Consider the following 14,611-nt stretch of genomic DNA (forward strand, 5'->3'; position numbering starts at 1 on the left):
GTCATTGTTTGTAATTGTTGCAATATTGGCTTTTACCACTGGGTAGTGCTCAATCACCAAGAAAGATATATGTTTATAGGATGTGGCCAGTGTGAAGCCTCGGGAGTGTCAAGTGCAATTTGCTGAGAATGTGAATGAAATGTAAAAAAAAAAAAACTCACTATATTATAAACATATTCTTAAGCGTAAGAGTAATTTTTATTCTGCAATTAATATTTGTGTATGGCACTAACAGATTTTTCTTTATTATTTATCTATTGATTTAAGCAATAAAGTCAAGTGTGATGACAGCTACTAGAGAACTATTGAATCATATTTGTTTAATTGAGTAGAACCTTCTGGATTTTTCTGTACATCATAATTAGGCTCAGGGCCTACATGTACTGTAGCTGAATTCAGAAAGAATATTGTCACTAAAACCATCCTCATCACATTAGGGCTTGCCTACACAAAGACAGTCAAAAGATATTCTAGCAATTTGTTTATTAACCATTTGAACAATCCTGACTTCCATTTTGTCTTGAGAGGATATCTTGCAAGTTTATTCTGTGGAGTTGGGAAAAAATATGTCAGTTGTAGCCAAGCAATATTCAGCATTCTCTCCAAAATGCAATGATTTCAATTTTTTACTATTGCCTAAGTTTGACAAATCATGTGTTTTAAAGAGACCTCTTTTCATCCAAAACAGCTCATCCATCTTCAGGGTGAAATCACAGCTCTTAGTTCTCACTGTTTAGATCTCTGTGGTCAGTTCAACCAAACACTCTCTTCCGTGGTTTTAAAGCATCCGTGCCTGATGAATATGTTCCCAGGTTTAGGAAACCACTCTTGACTCTTTAGGGACGCTGAAGATGCTTTGAAAACATTCTAATCACTGACTGAACTCTAGGCATTCTTGCATGTTACTGCGTAGCAACGAATAGTGAAAGGCCTTGAAACTACATGCCCCCCCCCCCCCCCCCCCCGTTGTTGTCATGGATTCCACACATTTTAAATGAAGGATCTCGATCAAACGCCACCTGTGAAAATTCAGTGAAAAGTCAGTGTTTTTTTTTTTTTTTCAGTCAGTGTTTTCAATCCTTTCATTTACTCATGTGATAACATACTCTGTGATTATTTAACAATGTAAAGTCGTTCTATGGCATTGGCAGCTATATCAAAGCAATAGCTTTAATTTATGACTGTGAGGTGGTACCCTGGGCCTGAAGAGGCTGCCAGGGCTTTGGGCCTGCAGTCAGATGACCCACAGCTGCATGGGCAGATGTACAGTCTGTCCTGCCCCATCCTGCTCTGATGCCCACTGGGAGTCTGTACCTAAGGGCATTTCACAGAGGGGCCAGGTGACATGTTTCCTGTCAAACATGACTCGTTATGACTGACCTGTTGTATGGGCACAACAGTTTGGGGGAACGTGGACCCTACAACCTGACATCTGTCCAGAGGGCCCTGGTCCAGAGTGAGGTCTGGGTTCTCCTCGTGTGGCTTGGCCCAGGTTGCATGCATTCCTCTGAACTAGAACAGCTTTGAAATGGAAGCAGATACCATCATCAGCCACTGCAAAAAACAACAACAAAAAAAAAACACCTTTCTTGAGAAGCCTTTTTCCTCCTTTGCATTTAAAGTGCAGTGCAGTTGACAGTTTTACACCATGTCAACATTCTGACAGGCTTTTGTAGTCATCGGTATTCTCAATTTACTTTGGAGGAGGAAAAACAGACTAGCGGGCCTACCGGGAGGCTGACTGGATGTTTTGCTTATATTTTGTTGTTCATTTGTTTATTTTTCAACCTGTGTTTGCTGATACGGAGATTCACTGGCGATTTATGAAGTGTGCATGGTTGGACATGTGTGAGAGAGAGTGGAGGCGTTGTAAAATCCTTGGACCGACTCGCTCCTGGGGAATGAAGGGCTGGGAGGCAGATGGAGACGTGGTAATAATTTACGATTTGCCTGCGGCCCCGTCCGATCGAAGCCTGAAATGTTCCTGCATCAAGTAACCTTCCATCGCGAGCGGAGACTGCCTGCTCTGTCCTTTATTCATGCAACTACACCCTGCGTCCCTGAACTTATCTCAGTAATACAAACGCGAGTCTTTCAACCGGTTCGCAGTTTAGCTAGCAGTCTAGACCGTGATTGACCAGTTACACTACGGAGTACTCATTTCCCCATGATATACTTAGTGTTGAATAAATGCTTGTACAGACAGTTGGGGCCTCGGGCAGAGTTGATTGAAAGTGCATCTATGCAGTCCTTGTGATTATGTAACAGAAGGCTTATTTGCATGGTCAGTGCAGGGTTTCTGATGAGGGCAGGGCCACACAGATTTGCACACCCACACACTAACCAGTGGGCCGTATCTGAAGCGAGCTCTCCTGCAGGCTGTGTGCGTAGGCCCTTTGGCTCCCTTATCAGCCCTGGATAGCTCCTCTCTCTTTGGTCTATCTGTCTGGCTGGCTTTAGAGGCATGTTTATTACCCCCCACCTCCACTCACATACACACACACATACACACACACACACACACACACACACACACACACACACCACCACTCATTCCCCAATCCAGTGTGTGTTGAGCGCCTTCCAAATTTGACTTTGAAAGTGTTGTGTCTGTTGAAAAGAAAAGAACATATTGTTATATTAAGTCCAAATGTGGGACTGGGCAAATGTGAACAATGAGGAGGCGCTCCTAAAAGGACTGAGTCTTACTGGAAATGTTCTCTTTTTTCACATTAACTGTTGACATACGCCCTTCATCTTTGCCGGCGCTTGATTTCGCTGCGGACTGTGGAGTAGCGTCTTTAGAATATTTACAAGAGGCATCTGAAAGAAATCCACCAGATGTCAAAAAGCATATGCTCTCTAAGTCTTCCTCAGTTTTAGTGTACTTAGAATGTTCTACCTCCGGATTATGATGTCCATTGCTATTTTGCTCATTCCATAACTCCAGTTCTGTTCCTGTGGTGATGTGTTCAACATTCCTGAATGAAAAGCAGCAGAGGGCAGTAACAAGGTGTGTGTGTGTGTGTGTGTGTGTGTGTGTGTATATAGTATAGTATATATACTCTTTTGATCCTGTGAGGGGTCAATTAGTGAATCCGTGAATTAGTAAAACACACTCAGCACACAGTGAACACACATTGAGGTGAAGCACACACTAATCCCGGCGCAGTGAGCTGCCTGCTACAACAGCGGAGCGGAGTGTGTGTGTGTGTTTGTGTGTGTGTGTGTGTGTGTGTGTGTGCTGACTTTCCCATCTAGCCTCGCAAAGCAATGAAAAAGCTCCCACGAACGCCAATCTCGAGTGCCGAGTCAGGCTGCAGGTGTGCTAATGGCCCGCAGGGCTTCAGGACGAGCAGACTGGTGAGCAGGAGAGAGAAGTGTGGGTCTAAGGTGCGAATGGGCCGATGCAATAGACACCAGCTAATGGCTGGTGCATGGTGCTCTTTGGCAGTGAGTTGTTTGTGTGCTAATCTAGCTCATAATGGGATTCAGGCACACAACTTGACATCATAGCCTTCTCCCCAGATGTGGAAGCTGACTGAATCGGAAGTCTGCTTTCAGTCATCCTGGCCCGGCCAGGCTCCCTGTGAAAACAAACAGCCACCCCGGCCAGGGTGATGTCAGTGCTTTAATCGCCCAATAACAGAGGGGTTTACTCATGGGTCAGTGGGACATGACATCCAATCCATAAACAGATTACTCACAGCGCCATGTGCTGCTGAGAGCTGGGTGCCACGCTTCCTCCTGTAAACCCCTCTGGACAGGGCGGGGGGCGGAATGGGGGCGTCAGTGGTGGGGTGGGGTGGGGTGGCGGGTTTGTTATGGGGAGATGAGGGCTCCTTAGGAGTGTGTGTGTTTGTGTGTGTGTGTTTGTGTGTGTGTGTGTGGGGGGGGGGGCTGATGCGTGCCAGAAGGTGGAACACGGGGCTTCACCTCTGTGGAATGTTTCCTGCCGCCGAGAGCCGCCCTTCAACACATGAGCTCATTGCTCGGCGGCGGAGGAGGCCCAAGCCCTGGGTCAGGTGCAGTGCGGAAGCTCACACCACTGACTGTCTCGCCACATACATGTGTGTGCGTGTGTGTGTGTGCCTGCTTGTGTGTGTGTGTGTGTGTGTGTGTGTGTATGTGCCTGCATGTGTGTGTGTGTGTGTGTGTGTGCCTGCATGTGTGTGTGTGTGTGTGTCTGCATGTGTGTGTGTGTGTGTGTGTGTCTGTGTGTGAGTGTGTGCCTGCGTGTGTGTGTGTGTGACACACGCCCAGCTGTCAGGCAGGAGACCCCTGCATCTGGGCCCAGCCGCACAGCAACGCAGACAGGTTACCACCAAACAGCCCAAAACAGCGCCATCTCCATCCGCCAGCCCCCCCGGGCTTCTATTGGAGCAGCCAGTGTTATGACATATAGCCAGTGATCTATAAATTTGACTTGGGAAAAAGAAGTGTGTCTGGCGGTGCGGCGTGCCATGTGGAAGGAACTCACCTCCATATAAAAGTCTCGTCTGGTGAGTTTAGTGTTTCCCCTCCTGGTCGGAGAGTGGCCCTGCTAGCAGATGCCCGCTTGGCAGACCGCCTCTGCCCACATCTGTTGGCAGGAGCACTGCCACTGTGATTAAATAAATGTTGGGTTAACATAATTTGCTTCTAAATTGTTATTAATGAAATATGTTACTTCAGGAGCATGAGCCATGGAATGTATTTTTTTTTTTTATTTGTTAGTAGTTACAGGTCCAACAGTATTTAGTTTATTTTCACCATGCCTTTTTCCCCGTCACACTCCTAAAAAATTCCCATATGTATATCTCACCAAAATGTTTGTATATACTTTCCAAACCGCATATGCAATCATTACCATGGGCTGAAGCAATCAGGAAACAGCATGACATTTTGATACTAACAGATAAGGGGCCTTTCTTTTTAATGAAGCCTTACCTTTGTACGAGGTAAGATGTTCAACTGTATTTTCACAATGTTGTCAATGAATAGAATGACTGACAAGCTACAAAGCCTTCAGTTTGACCTGACTGATGCTTCACCTCATGCTCCAGGTCAAAGAGTGATTGTGGGCTGTATCGGCGTTCCCAGGCTTTTCAGCAGATTGGTTCATTCATGCTGCCAGCAAAGCTAAACGTTGTGCGTCAGTGCACTCCATGGTCAGTTTTTTGTGTGCTGTATGCATATGCCCTTTTTGTTCGGGTTTGCTTTTGATGTGTTTGTGTGGTCTGCACTTGCTTTCATCATAAAATGCTTTCTGAGGAAGTATGCCTGAAATTTTGCTTTGGAGCGCACAGTGACTAAATGCTATCACCTGTTTTGCTGTGAGCTGAGTGTGTGATTCTGACAAATTTCAAGAAAGGTGATTTATCTCAACTGAAAGAAAGTAGCATCCATCCAACCAGTTACAGAGGTTATGACGTAGATGGCAGATACAGAGTTCGTATCAAGTGCTGTTTGCACGAAAGTGAAAGCAGATTAAAGTGCTCTCTCTTTTTTTTTTGTGCAAACAAGTGGGGTGTAATGTTGACACCCGCACCCCTCTCTACCATTTGCATTTTATATCCTGTGTTTCATGCTGCCTACCCACTCCCACTGGGAGAACACGTCTGTTAATCATTGGTTCTGCTGGCAAGTGCCAAGAATCAATACACTACAAACTGTTGTTGTCCAGCTCTGGCCTTTTGTTCATCAAAGTGGACAACAAGAACCAGATGTGATTTGTTGAGTCTTTGCAAGGCTGCCAAGTCTGCTGGTACCACACAGTTGCAGCTTTAATGGAACTGGTGAGACTCCCAGTGATCTGGATAAGGCCTAACTCCTGTTATGGATTTGGGAATTTTCGAGTTGAATGTTTACCTGTTTAGGTAACAGAAGACTCAACGTGTGTGTTCATGATCCTTTTACTTTCCCTTTTTCCTTCTTTTATTCTTTCTTTCTGTCTGTCTTTCTTTCTTTTTTCTTATTTTCTTTCTTTGTTTCTTGCTTTCTTTCTTACTCTCTGTCCCTTTTCCGCCCTCTTCCACTCACTGAATTATTGAAATTACCGTCATTACACATTTTTCAAGTAGCCCTGACTGTTAACACTAGCTTACCCACAGCTGATGCAGAGTGGTACCAGCAGAGCCATGTGGTAAGCATTGGCATAATTCCTGGGGCCCTAAATACTGGTAGCTAATATGAAACCAATTCACAACTGTTGTTCCTTCTGATTGCCCCCCAATAATTATGAGGAGAACCCAGTTCTGTATATTATGATGGAACATGTTCCTAATCTATGTCCTTCTGTAGTGTTATTGAAAGAAACCATTTGACAGAGTTTAGAATAATAGTCGATCTCAACTCTGTCCTGTATTATTTTTCTCAATATGGCCCAACAGATTTAGTCTATTGTGAGAAGATTATTTCTAAATGGAGCACATTTTCGCTGTAAAATGTTTGCTGAACCTGGCATAAGTATAAAAATGAACAATTCTTAAATGTGCCATTTTGATATTTAATCTCTGATGACATATCATGGTCATTTTATGATTTATTTTGCCTTCCTTTAAAGGAACAATTTTAAGTGCACTGACCCTGCCAAGTTTTTGCCTAGAATTTTAATTTCTGATTATGAAATACGTTGAATCGTTTTGCTAAATTATGAAATTATCTTTAGGTCATCATATGATTATGAAAGCTTTTTTTTTAGATCATGTGAGCTTTGCATGTGAACAGTCATGTTGCCCGATGTGATGCATGTCAATGGACATGTCCATGAAATTCGGGCTGTGAGAATGCTGAGAATTTTTTCTGAAAGTGGAAGAATGACATACTTTGGTTTACACTGAATAAAGAAGAATCTCATGGTAGATATAGCCTCAACCCTGAAGTGTCATAAATCTGGTTTGTGAATCCAGTGGCTCTTCATCGTGATTGGTTGAAAAAAAATCTGGAGATGAATTTTCATCTGATAAAATGTAAACACCTTTGAGACTGTAATCTTAGCACGGTTGACCATTTCCAATTCAACATACTTTCAACGCATTAAATCAATCAAACAGTTGAGCAAATATGTGTTGTTGTGCTGGGCAGAGGAGCCTGGGCGATGGAAACCCCCCGGTGACTGCGGCCTGTTCGACAGAATGATCAGAATCAGGAGGGAGAATCGACCAAAGCCCCTGGGTACACGTTGCCGAGGGCCAGCCAGACACCTTGGTGTTCCTGCCATTCGAGGCCTTCCCAGTGAAAAATGAGGCAAGCTGTGTGGTTGGACCCAGAAGAAGAGCATAAATTTCTCAGCATATGCCAGATTCCTGTTAAAGATGTTATATTTTCAGCGCAGTATGTTAGATTTATAAAGAGATTCTTTCAAAAAATGATGCCTCGAACAGACTGTTCTTAATTATCCAAGCCATGATTTGATTAAGTGATATAGATTTGACTTTGATAAATAAATGTTTCATTCCATGGGAGTACTATTTCTTTCAGTTTGACAAGTAGTAAATACCCGGTGGAATGTGTCTTGTGTGATGTTCTCAAGAACTGCCCACATTATGGCATCATCAGTCATAAAACAAATCTCACTTGTTTGCAAAGTGGGCAAACATATACATGGCCCCAGTCCACCCAGATCTGAATCTGAATCTCAGATTGAAGCCATGCCTAGCAATATTCCGTGACTACAGATGGTAAAATCTTGATTACAGCACACAAACACATTAGCTACAATCACAATTTACTGTGTCGCTTAATGCTATCCATTATCAAACAGATTGAGTTGCATCCTGAAAATGTAATCTATCAGGAAGTTGGACTTAAGTCCAAGTTGATAATTGGGTAATTGCATCATTTCAAAGCTCGCAGAATGAAGATATGTAATGCAACACTGATAATGGTGCAGGGTGCAGTGAATTGGGCTGATTTTTGCATGTCTGCCCAAGCCAAAACAGTTGTATTATGTTCAAAGTCAAACCAGGCGAGGACTCTGTTCCTCATCGTCCACTCTCCTCCCTAGAACCACATCTTGCAGACCCACACCAATGGAATTTGGAAAGCAGTTTGTTGGTCAGTCACTGCTTTGAAATAGACCCTGTTTTACAGTAAGCCTTTATTGCAAGACAGTGTTTTGTGTACAAGATATCATATGTGGTGGGTTATGTCAAGCTTTTCACGACCACATTAGTCCTCTTTGACTTTTGCCTTAGAGGTAAGAACATGTTGCCCCTCTATTTAGTGAGTTACAGTTTTTCACACAGAGTATGGCTGGTGTCTTTTGGGGCATAATGAGCTCAAAGGGGTGGAGCTGTTGTGCAAGTGGTAGCATTCAATACAGATCCTAGTGCCTTGGGACTCCCGGGTTAGAGTCTGACTGAATCTGCTCCCATTACCAATCTGTTTCTGTCCACCCATGGTCTGTCTCACTTCACTGTCCTTTCTAAAGATTTAAGGCTCCCAAAAGTTGTAAATCACATCGGTCTCCCTAATTCCCTTATTTGTGAAAAATAACACTGAAGCTCACACATGTGTTTTGGTGCTGCAAGTCTGCAATGTGCGTGCCTGTGTGTGTGTGTGTGTGTGTGGTTAGTCAGGATATCCAACTTCAAGTGCTACAGTCCCTCACAATGTCACTTTTCATTTCCATCACTCCACATGTTTGTTGGTGCTCCTCTGTAGGTCCACACACACACACACACACACACACAGCGGCAGTAAACATGCCTCAGTGGCAGCTGCTACACACACTCTCATTTTTCCCTCCCGAGTTTATCCTGGCGCCTCTCACCCTGTTTTGAAGCAGCTCTGTGACCGGCCCGAGGTCCTCTGAGCGGGCACCTTCTTCCAGCGAGGAAGTCCGTTCTGGGTGTCCACCTCTCTCCAGAGATGGGCCTGTCCGTGGGAGGGTTCTCCTCTGGGCCGAACCCCACACCGGAGACCCGGGGCCCCGGCTCCTGTGACGCATGCAGTCCAGCTGGGCAAACAGCGTCCCCAGCCACTCCTTAATAGGAGCCGGCATGGCATATTATTACAACCTGCCAGGTAGCTGCTCTGTGGGCTCTTTATTTTACTGGGGGCCGCAGAACTCAGGCTGTCTGAACCGCCGCTTTTCGGGGGCAAGAAAGCGTCCCGTGTGAAACCAAAAACACTTATGTTCCCTCTGGTGTCTGACACACGCGCGCGCACACACACACACACACACACACACAGAGTCTTCATTCCTGGCCGGCGTTATTCCATATCCACTCACCGCACACCGCAGAGGGGGCGAGGAAGTGAAGTGGGGAAACACATTTTTTCCACATGGACAGCTTTTCAGAGGTGGATGAGTGCATCTGTCTTCCCTGAGTGCTTCCTCACTCAAACACTGTTTTATTGTGAGAGATGTGGCCTCCTTTGGATGTGCGTGATACTGGGTTCGTTACTGTAGATACCTTGTTTGCATGTACCTTCTCTTTGGTTTAGTAGTATAAACACATGATTCTGTTTTTTTTTTTTATATCAGTTTGATGATGAGGTGTCAGAAGCCTTTAAATCTTTTCAATGCCAAATAACCATGTCAACGCTCAACTACAGTTTCAGTGAATCAGAAATTATAAATTCCCATATGCAGTACAATATGGGTCTAATGTTCTGTCATTCTCTACAGAGACAATGTTGAGTTTTGTGGATGACATCCTGTCTGGAGCCAAGTCTCCGTGTGTGATGCTGGGGGACATCCTGGACCCACTGACCTCCATCTCCATGATCATTCGCTGCCTTGAGCCAGACACCACCTACATGTAAGTCACCCTGCTACCATAACAAAAAACATTACAAACCAGTTGAAATCATTTAAAAAAAAAAACTGCATACTGATTCAGTTAACCATAAGCAACTTACAAAACACACAACTGTTTATCCTCTAGGCATACACCCAAGAATGCATATTCTTTTCTCTGTTTTGAGTACAGTTTTGACATATGGCATTTCTGATGGAGGTTGCCTGGTCCCTGATAATGACTGATTATAAAATATCTTGTGTTAGCTACAGCTGCTCCTCTCTAAGACTCGTGTTACCCCTAATTTCTTGGGCATCTTCTCTTTAAGATGTCTTTAGAACTAAAATAAGCTGTCTTCACTAGAAAATAAAATGTATAGTCCTGTCTTTTAAAAGCATCTTAAAACATAAAAAATGCAGTACATGGAAAAGGAATCAACGTTGCACTGCACCCACGTTGTAGCCACCCATGGAAGTGTAGGCTGTAAAAAGTGCTAAACTCTGGACTGCTGGCTAGAGGGGCAGTCTGCCGGACTTTCAGGTAGGGGATATCCTTTTTTCCCCCTGGCTGCAAGCAAGCGGCGCCAGAGAATTTTTATAGAAATCATACCAAACTTTAAAAATGTTGACATCACCCTCACATCATTTCCTCACAACCTATCTTCCACTGCCGCAAAAGGAAGTCTGTCCTTGGCATCCAAACAGATATGCCGCTGTGTGTCCCTGTGTTTTGTGTGTGTGTGCGTGTGTGTGTGTGTGTGTGAGAGAGAAAGAGATGGATCCTCTGGGAAACTGCTAATGTTAAAGGCAGCATTCTTTTACGAGGCACATTCATTTTCTTTTGGAGGGAGAGGACTGAACTAACTTCTATCATGTTTATGTTTGTCTTTAGACAAAGTGAAAGCTCAAATTGGGGTCTTTCAAAAATATATCAGACAGCTGGGGAAGTCGGTCATGCCTTGGAACAGCTTGAAAGTGCGTCAGACAGAGTACTTAATGGTAATGGCAGAAACAGGAATCAGGAGATCATTGTGTGTTAGGAAGGGCAAGGGCTGTAAACATCAAAAAGGAACCAAATGCTATGTCCAGGCCAGTTCACTGGTTGAGAATTTCTTATTAATCTCACTTATAGTCCTAAATGTGCAAAACTAAAGACTAAGTACAACATATTGGAATACAATCCATGTTGTATGTGACAGTGTTATCAAGTCAAAAGACCATTAAGGCCTATTTACACCATAGCATTAGATATTACACAGATGTTTCCATCAACACAGACTGATATTTTTATGTTACATTAGCTTAGTCTCAAGGCAAACATACACCTGTAGGTAATTTAATGACTCTAATATTTGAGGTAGTTGATATTTAACCTGACCCTAGCCAGATGAATTTCGCTCCGCCTAGCTCCACTCATCCATCTGGAACCGATCCATTGGAATGGTGTTTCAGAAGGCTTGGTCTAATCAAAAAATGCTTGCATATGATTGAATAAGCCACTTGTCCGTCATCTATTGACGTGCTACTTCAACCACTCACATCGAAGCCAACCCGTGACGCTGATAACAGTCTCACGGTCGCTTCTCCACTACGTCACATCTATGAAACTCCCGCCCTGCGTCCTGATTGGCTGAACCATAAAGTCGGTTGCAGAAATCACTCTCAATGGAAGAGGTCCCAGATGGATGTGAGTGAAGCTAGGCGGAGCTAAGCGGAACGAAATTAATCTGGCTAGGGTCAGGTTAGTTGATATTAGGGCTGGGCGATAAAACGATAGCGATATGTAAGCCTATCGCAATAGACATGTAATCGATATCAATAAAAAATATGTTCGATAGAACATTCGATAATTAAAAAACACACACCTCCCGCCTTGGGTCTACGTTGTCCATAAACAAATAGGCTAAATATATCTTGCATTGTAGCTGGTATGTGCAACTCTACCAGAGTAGGCGATAGAAGTAGGCCTACCTCAACACAGACTCTCATTTAGTCCTTGCCCCGTGTACTCTCTCTCTCTCTCTCTCCCTCTCAACAGGCGCATCCCTCTTCATGCACATGTAATCCAAACATTCACAATCGTGCAAGACGACTGGCTAAATTGCTATTAAATCCGGTTAGCATCATTAGCACGCTGTGCGAATTTGTTCAAAACTGTTGCATTCAAATTGACTGCTAAGTTCTAATCAAATGGAAAAGTATTTTCTAAGACTCAAACGAGCCTGTCCCAAGGTGGGGAAACTGAACAGTCTAACCAGTAGACTATGATAAACTAGCAAATTAAGCTACTTTGTTTACAATATTTCCAGGCTTCAACCAGTGCTGCTTTTCATTCAGACTTACGTGCACATTTATTTATTTGAGTGTTTTTCATGATTGTGTTGCTATTTCTTTTTCCTGTTTGCTTTGATTGATAACTGAGGTGATTAAAATCAGATAAAGAATATGAGTCATCAGTATCAGACTCATATTCTGAGAAATTCTAGTCAGAATATGAGTCTGATACTGCTCCATTGGGACGTAATTATGGGGCGTGTTTCAACCGATACAGGGGGGGAATGCCTCTGCACTCAATTGGATAGACCTAACCAATCAGGGGCGCGTTTCTAGAAAGCGTCGTTTGCTAACTTGCGTCGCAACCTTTGTAGTTCGCTCCATCATTCTTGGATTTGGTGTTTCTAGAAAAGGGAGTATGAACTCTCAATCGCAAACAAGGACACAAAGTTTGGTCATTTGAACTACTGTCCCTGGGCAGTCGCACTTGTGTCGTTCCTTGGTAGTTCCAGTTGGTGTGCGCCTAACCAAAAATCACAACCGCCTAACCAAAAAATATGTTTATCTTGTGACTCAATGATTGATCTGTCCTGTAGCTTTATTTTGATTAAGAGACTGACTCCCCTACTTGGCTCATTCTTGCTATTTATGTTAATTTGAGTTTTGCCTTGCTTTTTGATAAGCTAGTATTATAATCTTCACAGAGAATTAAAATCAGCACAGTGATAAATGGTGTAGTGGCTAAAGCAGGTGACTTGTTATCCCAGCGTTGTAGGTTCGATTTTCTTATGATGTGAGATTGTCCTCTTGATTCTCGCTACCTGCAGGTGAACTAGTGTGACACGTAGATTCAATTGTTTTTGACTGATGTCGTGGTCTCTAGATGTAGAGTAACTAAATATGTATGGTCAAAACCTATTGTTGTGTCTTGTAGGCCTACTCTTACTCAGAGGTGAAAAGAAGAGATAGTATGCGAACAGCACTGACGCGCTGCCGTTAAGCCACGAGACAGTTGATAAAGTATGCAATACCCAGAAATTCGTCCAGGCTATATATTTTTTCCAACATAGATATTTAACACAAATAATAACTGATATTGGTCGGCTTAAGTTAACTTTTTTATATGCTTGCAATAGGTTTAGGTTTTGGCTGATGGCAATGACAATGCCAGCATTAATGGTGCATTCAGGGCACTTCGGAATGACAAGGACCGCCCCCATGGCTACTTTGTTTTTCCGACAGCAAGTGTTCATGTGCTTTGCCGTCGGAATGTGTGACAAACACGGATGCCACAACAAAGGTTAAAACATACACTCACTAAGCCTAAACAAACAACTGTATTTGCTTAAAATATAGTGTAAGATGCTTGTGAAAGAAAGATATGCAGCTTTCAAGTGACAAAAACGGCAAATTCCTAAGTTCACATTAAAACGGTTGGACATGAAAGGCCACATGGACTACAAACGAACTACAACGTGACGACAAAAGTGATGACGAGTCCCTAACTGGACAACTCTGTTAGCAAAATCTAGCCCCAGTTTTCGACCTCTGACTCACACATTACGTGATGTGAATGACGCGGAATGATGATGTTTTCACTCGGAAAAAGGTTTTTCCGAAGCCCATGAACGCTAGGTAATCACTCGGTTTAGATTAGAAAAATGTCGACATAGGCCGTGACAGAACATTTCTAGGGGGTGGGGTATTACACGTTGCCACTGTTTCCACCAATGATATGTATCGCTGCATCATCAACAACGTTGTTGGAACTACGGTATTCGAACGTCGGAGGTAACGAATTGCGTCACAGGTATGATGCTTTCTAGAAACAGGTGTAACAGGGTCATGATTTAAGCGGCACCAGCATTTCGTTGCGTTTCAAAAGAGAAAACAGATGTCACTCAGTTTTCAATGGAAAACAAATTCCAACGTTCATTTACAGTGATGTCTGCCGTTCATGACACATAATGTGAACTAATTCACGTTCAAGTTCTTTATTAAAAAATGTGTTGCGTTCAGTTCAACGTTCACGAAAAAATGAGCGTGTTCAATGAACGCGTTCTTTTGAACTCGTTCACGCACAACACTGGTATCTGCCTGTTTCCACAGAAAATCATATTTTCATGCATTCTATGTATAAATCAGAGAACCTTCTACTCAAAACCCATATAAACTTAAAATATGACCATATAAAATAATAATCCTAACCCTAACCCTAACCCCTATGAAGATATAACTCTGTATCAACATTGATACCTGTTTCCAGTTGTAAATGGTATATCAGCACTGGAAAGAGTCTGATGTTTGATTTATTCATTGAAAGAATGAATTATGTTCATATAGAACAGGCAGACCTGATTTTTATTGTGGAATGAAAATGGGTTGCCCAAAAATGTCCAGTGACTCTCCCATCTGGACTGATCCGCCTACATTATAAGTAAGTTTGGAGTCGAGGAAATTCTGTTTGATTTCAGGTTGATGAAATGCCAGAAAAGCTCTCTGTCCCCGAACAGAACCCTACTCTCATGTGATGTATGTAGAGTGTCAACTATTATACTTGACTAGTGCTTAATATGTAGGCACTCCTATCCTCTAGTACTAGTACTGACA

At 43.2% G+C, this 14,611-nt stretch overlaps 1 protein-coding gene across 1 annotated transcript in view; it reads left to right on the forward strand.

Moving 5' to 3' along the window:
• astn1 (astrotactin 1) overlaps positions 1 to 14,611 on the forward strand; it is a 208,475-nt gene that overhangs the window by 171,148 nt on the left and 22,716 nt on the right. The window contains exon 22 of the mRNA XM_076293301.1: positions 9,617 to 9,749. Coding sequence (XP_076149416.1) covers positions 9,617 to 9,749 — 133 coding nt within the window. The remainder of the gene's footprint in view (positions 1 to 9,616; positions 9,750 to 14,611) is intronic.

Source organism: Alosa pseudoharengus, unplaced genomic scaffold (assembly GCF_046254945.1).
Source record: "Alosa pseudoharengus isolate Yale_2024_CS ecotype anadromous, Long Island Sound unplaced genomic scaffold, YU_APseudo_1.1 YU_APseudo_1.1_scf_2, whole genome shotgun sequence".
NCBI lineage: Eukaryota > Metazoa > Chordata > Actinopteri > Clupeiformes > Clupeidae > Alosa > Alosa pseudoharengus.